Source organism: Stylophora pistillata, chromosome 1 (genome assembly GCF_964205215.1).
Source record: "Stylophora pistillata chromosome 1, jaStyPist1.2, whole genome shotgun sequence".
Taxonomy (NCBI): domain Eukaryota; kingdom Metazoa; phylum Cnidaria; class Anthozoa; order Scleractinia; family Pocilloporidae; genus Stylophora; species Stylophora pistillata.
In genome coordinates this window covers 36,231,613-36,241,612 of record NC_142519.1, presented here as the reverse complement: position 1 = coordinate 36,241,612, position 10,000 = coordinate 36,231,613, and the positions used below count along the sequence as shown (strand labels likewise).

Here is a 10,000-nt window from a genome sequence, read left to right as displayed (position 1 = left end):
CCTCGCCTTCAGAATTGTCAAAAACAGCGATAGTTATCCAGACAAAGCAAGAGATTAGTTCTGTAAGATAATTTTCCAGCGAGTCTGAAGACTGGTTGGACTTTTAAGTGTTATTAGCATGAAGCGATACACGTAATTATTGAGTTGTGAAAATATTCACACTCACTTTTTGCCGACGTGCGGTGCCTTTTCATTTTGGAAATCATTCGCTTGGTTGAGAATTTTACTTTTCTAGACTGATTTTTCGCCATTCCACCCTTCTGATTTTCTGTGCCTTTAAGAACGGGTGTCCGTAACGCTCGAAACGTCAGCTTTTGTAATCGTTACGGTTGCCAATTTACCATTTCAACTTTGATGATATATCCAAATTAAAATATGAAAACGTTTGTTCATTTCATATACTTGCAGTTTTATCAACAAGTTATCTCTCATGAACAGAATAACGCCTGACTTAGGATCATATAATGATGATGTTTACAAAGGGAGTGGAAATCGAAGAAATTGTGATTTGTTTGTGATTGAGACCGTCCAACATGATTGGTTCATTTACAATTTATCTTGAATTAAGTCTTTATTGATATTAATCGATTGTAGATCTCCATTAGTTGTCTTTGGTACGTTTGCTTGTACCTATTACTACAACTGCTACTTTAATTTCCCAAACAGCTCTATTTGTTTTACAGGAAAGCATTTTCAATGAAACCCACTTTTTTATTATGATTATTATTATTATATTTTTATAACTCAGTCATTTGAAACCTTTACAGGCACATGTACGTTTACCTGAAGTATATTCCAATATCTTGCATGTGCATTGCATTAATTTATGCAAATAATCAACTACTCGTCTTCTTCAATTCATTTGGTTTAGATTAGCTTTGCATAGCTTTACATAGTTTCCATGAGCTTAAGGAATCATATACATCACATGCTCTGAAGCACTGTAAGGATGATTAAGATCCCCATCAGTAATATTACATCATATCCCCACACTGAGAACATCATTATGAAACATTCCTATTTGACTTGCAACCATTTTTTTTCAAGGTGGCAAAATATATGTATATTGCTGAAACTCGTTGAGAATTTCTTATTGACTACAACTAGTGTAGCCATACCTGTGCTCCCCTCCCCTGTAATAAGTTGGGAAAAGGACATCTGCATGGTGCTATCATTGCTCATGTTTGGAGATATCCCATCCCTGATTTTTATTTGACTAGATGGGCACAGCAGTACACAGGCTAATTACAAGCTTTTGGTTACTCCTCATGACTTACTGTTAACTGGGAATTGACAGCTGACTTGATCTAATCAATTTTCTCCTGAACATTTTTTAACTTCATTTGTTCGACTTCAGAAAATACTTCTGATAATTCCCTCTGACATTTCTAATTTGGAAGATTAATCATTATGTTCTTTACACCTCCATAAGCACAGACAAGAGTTCTTTATTTATTACTCAGGCAGCTTCTGAATATAAGAAATCAAGTTTAGAAGATAGTTGATTCATTCAAGGCTGGTGCAATATGAGAAAAGACAATGCAGTGCTTTATTCACATAGATTAAATTATATTATAATAATTATTTTACCTTTCAGTAGTTTTGTTTCTTAAAAATTTGTTTTCTAGCAGTACCAAGATGGTAATGTTACTTTGTGAATCAGGGAGCTAAATAAAGCAGAAGTATTCTGTTAGCTCAGTACATTTTATGTTGCAGATGGTATTAAGTTAGTAAAGAAAGAAAAGAAAAAGCAAAAATAAATAAAATAAAATGATTAGTGAGGGAAAAGCAGCTTAAAAAAAAGACATACTACAAATTATTCATAATTGTAATGAGAAATACTTGTTGGGAAAGTAAAACTATTGCTCAGAAATAAAATTGCAGCTTCTCAGAAAAAAAAAATAAAAACTAAGGTGGAAAGTGAAAACTTCTTTATTATCATTATAATGGGCATTTTGTACTTAAAGCATACCTCGGTTTATTCTTCCTCTAGTTGAGCCAGTCTTTGTACTTTTGGGGGCTTCAGTCCTATGCATGTTACAGTTGTAAGTTTTTTGGCCAACTATGATACATACAGTAACTAGTGGGGATAGGGTGGCCGTGCTACACGGGCATGTGTTGTCTTCTTTTCGGCGAATCTAACCGAAATGCCGTTGACATGCCGATATATACGGCTCAAGCCACTGCTTTACAAACCTGATAGTGCAGCGTCCTCGGATCACCGCCTCAACCATTCAAAAATCGTCTCATTTTTAGCCTTGGTACATAAGCTCTTTTATAATCAAAACTTAGTTGCCACGGAGCCGCCAGCGAAAAACAACAATTTCATATCGTGTGCAACTACAGTTCGGCTTTGACAAATGATATAACTGAGATTTAGAACTATCCAAAAGGTGAGCCGAGTTTCAAAGCTAAGTTTACAGTATTCTTTCTAAGTTTTGACTTTTTACGCTGTCGATTTGACTCACGGCGAAAAACATTGTAAAAGTTATCGGCATTTCGTGGTTTCGTTGAGGTGTCCGCTGAGCAGTAAAATACTGTATCGTGCCCTAAAAAACATATTTCCGCGGTGTCGGTCAGTGGTTCGAATCCCGTACAGGCTTGATTTTCGCTGTTGCATAAATAGCGCTCTCTACTGCAAGGATCGTGCATCATACGTATCTAATACCGCAGTTCAAAGTATATGAACTTCATATATTCATTGTATCTGAAAGAGTCTTTGTTGTAGTTCTTGTATGAACGATATTCGATAGTTTTGGGAGCAACTCGGGGACGACCAGATTTAAGGACACAGTAAACAAGCGAGTGATCACTAAGTCCGAGATCAAAAACTCGAGACTCGACAACTTTGTGATTGGCGTTTGTAAACACTAGGTCAATTAACGTCTCAGAATGTTCAGTGACGCGTGTCGGTTCCGTTATCAATTGTTTTAGGTCAAAAGCCTCTGTAATTCCCCGGAGTCTTCGTTTCAGCGAAAAATTTGCATTTTTCTGTTGGACAGAGAAATCAATGTTGAAATCTCCCAGAAGAACTTTATCATTAGTAGAATCAATTCTAGACAGAGAATCATTTAGATTATCCAAAAAGATATCCACAGGCTAATCTGGGAGTCTGTAGACATTGCCGATGATGAGTGGCTTGCATCTTGTTCGGTTTATTTTAATCCAGACAGACTCATTTGCATTCATGAGGTCTTCTTGCTAAATAAAATTTAAACTTTCGCGGCAATAAATTGTTACACCTCTCCCTTGCTTTCCTTCCCGGTCTCGTCTTACACAATTGTATCCCGGTATGTGAATTTCCTCATCCTAAATACTGTTTGAGAGCCAGGTCCCCGAGAATGTCCAGATATCGGAGCCGTTGTTGCTACTCATAACCAGATTTAGTTGGTCGATTTGCCGGTTAAACTTCTAACATTGAGGAGAGCTATAGACAGGCCATTGGCTTTGATACTGAAGGATGGAACATCAAAGTCCACCTGATTTAGAGGACCAGGCTGAGGACAAACGTCGCCAGACAGAATGATGGCAGCTGAAGCATAGAAAGTCAGCTGCGTTATCTTCAAAAATTTAGCTAACTTCGCCATTTTGCCGGGCGATGTAGCGACTCCTCTGTTGTCGTAAATTTCCCGCGATTTCAGTCCTGCAGGTCTCTTTTGAAACAAAATACACATCACTGTCATTTAGTGAAGTGTTCGTCTGTAAATGTGGGGACTTGTAGTTTGAAAAAGACACATAGATACAGAGAAATATACAAACATTTGCAGAGAGCCTAAATTTGCGACCGACCGCCATACTTGCATAATACAAATATACGCGAAACAAAGAAACAGCGGCTCGATAAATATCCTTAACTTGCCACCTCCAATTCGGTGAATAGTTGTCAATTAATAGTTGTCCAACAACGAAACAAATAACTGGAAAGCGTCGCAGTAACTTGTGTTGAACTTGTTGAACTTATATGCCACAAGGCTACTAAATTTTTGACTGAAATTGTTACTTTTTTTCTTAGGGCACAAAGATGGTGTCTGGGAAATCGACGTCGTTAATTTAGCAGTGGCCAAGAAGAACGTTGAAAGACTGTTAATTCACATATTTATTTGAGCGATAATCAAGAAACTCTTTCATGGATCTACACAGTATACCTCTCAACTGAAGCCTTCGATCCATTGTCAGATTTTAAACAAAAAGTTTTGATTTTATAAATAAATCAATATCATTACTTCACGATCTCTGAGTCGTCTTTTCAGATGTAGCCCCCTCGTTCATTTGCGTAGAACTTCTTTAACTTGATCTTTCTGGCTTGTATGGCTGACGCCCAATCTAGGACTACTTAAAAGCATTCTCGAAAGAATTATTCCTTTCGTATTGTGTTTCTGACTTTTTCGTGTTTGTGTTTGTGTTTGAGGACATGCGAAGAGAGGCCCTGTTGTGGAGGGAATTTTACATACCCAATTGTTTCTATTATTCTATTTGCTAAATGATTACTTTTAGTAAAACGGACCTAGTGTACCTTTAGAGAAATTCAGGTAAACGTTTCCCCTGTTTCACCCCACAGCAAAAATTATCGAAACTATACCAAGTAAATAATCAATTAGTGCGAATCCATCAGTTTTGAAGCAAGGTTTAAGTCCGATGCTTTCTCTAAAGTCGACTTTTCAATTTGTGTTAGTGGTGATGTCGCTGGGATGCCCGCTAAAAGTTCAGTCATTGCGTGGTTCAAAACGTGAAGTGTCGTTGCAATTCTTCAGCTCCAGGAGTTTTGACTTCGGAGGAACCTTTCCTTCTCTAATAGCATCGTTGACTTCAGCTACAAATTGGTCATTGTGCTCTCTTAGAAGATGCTACTCTTCTTGTTTCTCATGTACAGAAGTTGAGTAAATTTTCATAATGGTGGTAAGTGTCACAGGCATCCTAAATGTTCGTCGCCATTCCCAGCTAAGATGACAGGTCCAATAAGGCGTTGGTTGGCACGTTCTAATCACTGTGCTCTTTGATTCTTCAATCGACTTCAAATTCACCTGCATGGTAAATTAAAGGAAATGACTTTCATTTTCCTCTTTAAAGCTCAGTGGATTAGATTCTTAATAAAAATTTTGTGCGAAAATTTCAAAGTTTTTACCTGAGGCACATATTACAAACGACGTATAAGAAACTGTAGAAACTGTTGAGACTTTCCATAAATACCAGTAATATCTTTTGGCATTTCCCAAGTCATCCGATGTACTTCTTTACAAAGAAGTGGCATGCGCTACACAAGTAGTTGGTTTTAATTAAATTGCCGACACTTTTAGCGATGGAATCACTTCCGGTCCCAACATCATCTTAGCCCTGTACCAACTAACGTGGTGTGTCTTTACGGTTAGTTTTCTAGTGGCGTTGCCCGTTCTTTTACCTTCTTTTTGTTTTAAAAACTCAAGTCTTTTTCGCTTCCACGATATAGCTTTATTCAAATTTGACTGTTTCTCCTAACCTCGGAAAAATCAATTCAGCTTTGAACGAAATATTCTCACTTGGAACGTTAGCATCTTGGCATCAAAGAGTAACAGTGTAAAATCTGGAATGAACTTTAGGATGTCGGAGACCGCGGAACATTGGAACAAACAGGCTCTGTATTTCGCAAGAGAATTTATGTAAAAATAAACCACAGCTGTTTGTTCGGCAGGATGAAAATCTGTCAGGAATATCGTTCAGACGTCTGAAAAACCTAGAATGGGTAAGGGAAAATGCAAAGAACAAAATCTTTATCAGATACATATCTGGTGACAACTGGCACGCAAATCATTCTAAATACTAAAAAAATACTTATAGGACACAACTCTCAATACCGACCACCTGACCGGAATATGGCAATAAAGTTGAAAAAAATTAGTCATGTATATGGGCTGGAACAACAGGTAACACTTCGCCAAAGAAAATAAAAGGTGCAAAAAAAAAAAAAAAAAAAAAAAAACGGATTGCTTATCTCTTCATTAGGACCGTTGGACCGCTAAAAGATTCTTACAACCTAAACGGCCGAGTGTACATCGCAAAAACAAAAAGATAAAAGATAAAGAAATTAATGTATCAAAAGTGAAAAATAAGCATAGAAAAATATATGGTCACCATTATTATTTTAGGATAGTTGGTACCGAAGAGTTTATCTTTTTGTCGAGGCTAGAGGGTCGAGGGTTTCATGTCGAGGGCGAGGGTACAATGTCGAGGAAAGAGGATACCTTTATTCCCTATTTTTTTAAATTAATAGACAAAAATTAGACCAAATTCAACTAAAATAATTAAAGGCTAAGAGACAATTTTTTAAGATACGGATTGCACGTGGACATTAGATCTTTTTATACGTGGACATCACCCCAAAAAATAGCAAGTGGGGAAGGGGTGAAATAGTAAATAGTACGTGGACATCCCACTTCGTTTTTAAAACCTAATTAGTTTTCAAACTGAATTAAATTAAGAACCCACAGAAAGCTCATATTCGATTATAAATCTGGTTGGAATTCCCGTGTTACTGTAACATCACGAAGCGAAGAAATGTGACAAAAAAGCGAGGAAAAAGAGCGATGTCCTTGCAAACTGAGTTTCACAACATGGGATGTAATCCAGCTGTCAAGGAAACTCTCCTGACATGTCCAAGCTCCAGACAATAAAACTTCTCGGACAGAATCGGTCTCATCTACTCACTTATACGTTTTGCCGACGGATAATATCGGCAAGTAACAGCAGCCACCGTAGTTCCACTTCATAGGTTTCAAGTCGTAGGTTTTTACGCAAGAAGTGATGGGCAGCGGCCCGGGCAAATTGGAAAAGAAGTAGGGGAGTCGCGAGGAATATATACCTGGTCGCGATTTCCGGTGTCGGTGATTAATTATATATAACTCCTTTGTTTGCGAAAAAGACTCGATATTTGCGCTTTCCCATATTGCAAGTACAGCAGTGTTTTTGCTCGATTCGAGAATAAGGATTCCTCTTCTTCGGACTTGTTTTCATACAAAAGCCTCGCGCCGCCATATTTGTTTTGAATTTTCGCTCTAAAATGTTTCATTAGAGCTTTGACTTGTTCTATTCTCTAACCTTTGAATCACCTCATTCTCTAATATCATTGCTAGGCACAAGTCCTTCAATCAGTCGCAGTTTTGCCTCGACGGAATACTTCGCAATAATATCAAGCTGGAAGAACTGTAAGTAAACCTGATTGTACAATTAGAAAAAAACAAAACAAAGTTACAGGTCCAAGATAAATATTTAGGGATGGTGGTCCTTAACTACTTGAAAAGATTGCTTGTTTCTGCATTGACTTGAGCTCTGACTGAAGCTCTCAGAAGAAATAATTGAATTAAGTGTTACTCAGAGTAAGATCGGTTGTCCAAACTAGTCTCCCGCATATTCTCTCTCTGTTTGTAGCAGAATTTTCCCCGCGGCTTCTATGGGTTAGAAGCCCGGGTTAACATACTGATGGACTTTTGGAGATGCCACTCAGTCTACATCGAATCCAGAAGAACAATGTAGAAAAGTGTTAAGTAATTTATATAATTTTTTTTTCCCTTAATTTCGTGAGTGCCTCGTTAGCGCAGTAGGCAGCGCGTCAGTCTCATAATCTGATGTAAGAAATCTGAAGGTCGTGAGTTCGATCCTCACACGGGGCATATAATTTTCCTTTTTTTTTTTTTTTTTTTTTTCCTTTTTACCTTCACTCACTCATGATATCAACATAAACGGTCCGTTCCAAACCTTAATCATACACGTAGGGAACTTTTCATTGTGATAGAAGTAAAGCAATTGGGAATTCCTGCGAACAAGTTCAGGACTCAAGATCGATCGCAACAAACCGACAAACAAAGCGAGATAAAGGAAAATGATGTTAAAGGATTATCATTGGGCGAGGTCATTTAACAGCAACAGATTAAAAGGTATTACCACAAAAATTAGCGTGTAATTATTTCTGCCCATCTGGACTTCACTAACTTATTGCATCTGGTTTCCACTCCCCTGCCAATTAGAACAAACGGGAAGCAGAAAGTCTGGCGACGACATCTAATACTTGGTAGCGCGACGCTGTAAATACGGAATACGGGATGATGCAGAGTTATTTTAGTTCGATCCTGGTTAATGTAACTTAATTAGCTGTGTGGTGTGGGTGCTGTGTTCTTGCATACTGATTTTCTTTTAGAGCTGTTCCGCGAGATACCTCGGAATAGTTTACAGACCCAACTCAAAAATAGTCAAATAGAGTGATGGGAGTCTTCTTTCTTTCAAATTAGCGGACATATTTTTCGGAAAGCGGATCGGGGCCATAAAGAGACACAAACTGAGTTAAGGTGAAGCTGAGTGTATAATTTCCTTCGCTGAATCCAAACCGCTTTGTAACATTTGGTTGGCTTTGTAAATAAATAAAATAATAAACTTAGGTTTGTAAATAAATAAATAATATGTTTAGTAACCACTTTTAGACTCAAAAACTGTATTTATCCCATTCTGTCAAGCTCTCGCTGAACAGGCCACGTACTAATCAGAAATCTACATCCTGCACTTTAAGCGTTGAAAGAGACCTTTTCCCTGATAAATATGATGCAACTGTTCTTGATACAGCCGACTGAAATCTACGATTGGAGGTGGTGCTTGAAGCACTGTTGCACCGGCTTGATAGCGCTGACCTTGACGGAGAATAACGACCTCCTTCGGATCGAGACTCTTCATTGGCCTCCATGGCTACTACAGAGATCTTTGGTACCATCGGCTCTTCGGGTTTCTTCGCAGTCTTCTCTGGGCCGGCACCGAAACGAAACGAAGAGTCGGGCGACATTTGTTCCGCATAAATGGCCATTATTTTATTAAGAAAAGACACAGATGGAGAATTGTAGACGCTGAAGTGCGAATACCAGCTGTATTCGTCTTCCATAGCGGCATTCTCCGAAGTTTTTGAATAGAGATACGAACGATCAGGTTTGCGTGTTATGGGCGTTTCTTTTGATTTCCGGCCCACAGCCGTATTTACATGTAATTTTGTTTTGACATTTAGGCTTCGCGGAATTGTGTCCGCACCACAGGACATAGCATTTGACAATGTATTCATCACCCCGGGCGTTTGTGCCTTAGAATTTGCGACTACTTGTCTTTCATCATGATCAAAAGATTGTTTGATGTCAAATGCGCAGCTGAGTTCGCTGATGCTGTCCGGGTTGACGTGTTCTGTTGCCCCTTCTAACTTTGCTGTGACCAACTCTAACTCTTTCTCAACTTCCTCCTTGCGTGATATTGGATGTTTCATAATTCTCTCATGCCACGCATATTTACGCCGGCGGGCAAACTGAGACTTTTCCTTGTATTTGGTGTCTTCAGTTACTAAACTTGCGCTTGAAATTTTTCTTGGTGAACTTGTTTTTCTTCTCAAGATCCTTTCGTGGTTTGAAGCTGATTTCTCGCTGGACAAAGTAGGGGTCTTCTTGGCAGGAATGGCTTTCTTTTGAATATTTCGGGGAATAGATTGTTTCCTCTCAGCAGAGTTGCTAATCGTAGCATATTTACTCTCCTCGACACCTCGAACCCTGCCATTCCAAGTTGCCTCTTCTTTTAAACTCTCAAAATCCAAGAAAGGATTCACCTGAATATTGGTTGACGCATTCCCTTCAGTCAACAAGATAGCCGCACAGTCTTCATTTCCCAGTCGTTTAGCCTCCAAGTAAGGTGTCCTGTCTTCGAGATTTCTAACATCTATGTCAACTTGAAACTTATTAAGTTCGCTGACTATAAACTTCACTAAAGTGGCGTTACCTGTGCGAACAGAGTGCATGAGTGGAGTATTTCCGTCAAAATCTCGTAAGTTCAAATCAACGTCCTGCTTTGCGGCATTAACCAGTAGCCTAACAATATCTTCTTTGTCGTCGATGCAAGCCCTAGACAGCACATGCCGGCCCTTTTTATCAACGATGTTTACCTTCGCACCGTGCTGCAACAAAAGTTTGAGTAAATTGCTTCGTGTGCGACATTTTCCGTCAGGTAACTGTGC

General features: G+C 38.6%; 2 protein-coding genes, 1 long non-coding RNA gene and 1 other non-coding gene across 4 annotated transcripts in view; 2 read left to right on the top strand and 2 right to left on the bottom strand.

Annotated features, from left to right (window-relative positions):
• Nucleotides 1–4,227, top strand: part of LOC111336035 (uncharacterized) — a 23,111-nt gene extending 18,884 nt beyond the window's left edge. The window contains exon 16 of the mRNA XM_088753996.1: nucleotides 4,013–4,227. Within this exon, the coding sequence (XP_088610122.1) occupies nucleotides 4,013–4,054 (42 nt within the window). The 3' untranslated portion in view covers nucleotides 4,055–4,227. The remainder of the gene's footprint in view (nucleotides 1–4,012) is intronic.
• LOC148742276 (uncharacterized) lies at nucleotides 1,700–2,647 on the bottom strand. The gene is made up of 2 exons (XR_015998926.1): nucleotides 2,197–2,647; nucleotides 1,700–2,028 (listed from the first exon to the last, which is right to left on the bottom strand). It is a non-coding gene; the product is annotated as an uncharacterized LOC148742276 (long non-coding RNA).
• Nucleotides 4,228–7,553: 3,326 nt separating the features above from the next.
• Trnam-cau (transfer RNA methionine (anticodon CAU)) lies at nucleotides 7,554–7,640 on the top strand. The gene is given in 2 exon segments: nucleotides 7,554–7,590; nucleotides 7,605–7,640. It is a non-coding gene; the product is annotated as a tRNA-Met (tRNA).
• Nucleotides 7,641–8,307: 667 nt separating this feature from the next.
• Nucleotides 8,308–10,000, bottom strand: part of LOC111336028 (uncharacterized) — a 1,967-nt gene continuing 274 nt past the window's right edge. The window contains exon 1 of the mRNA XM_022942044.2: nucleotides 8,308–10,000. This exon is cut by the window's right edge and continues 274 nt beyond it. Within this exon, the coding sequence (XP_022797779.2) occupies nucleotides 8,504–10,000 (1,497 nt within the window). The 3' untranslated portion in view covers nucleotides 8,308–8,503.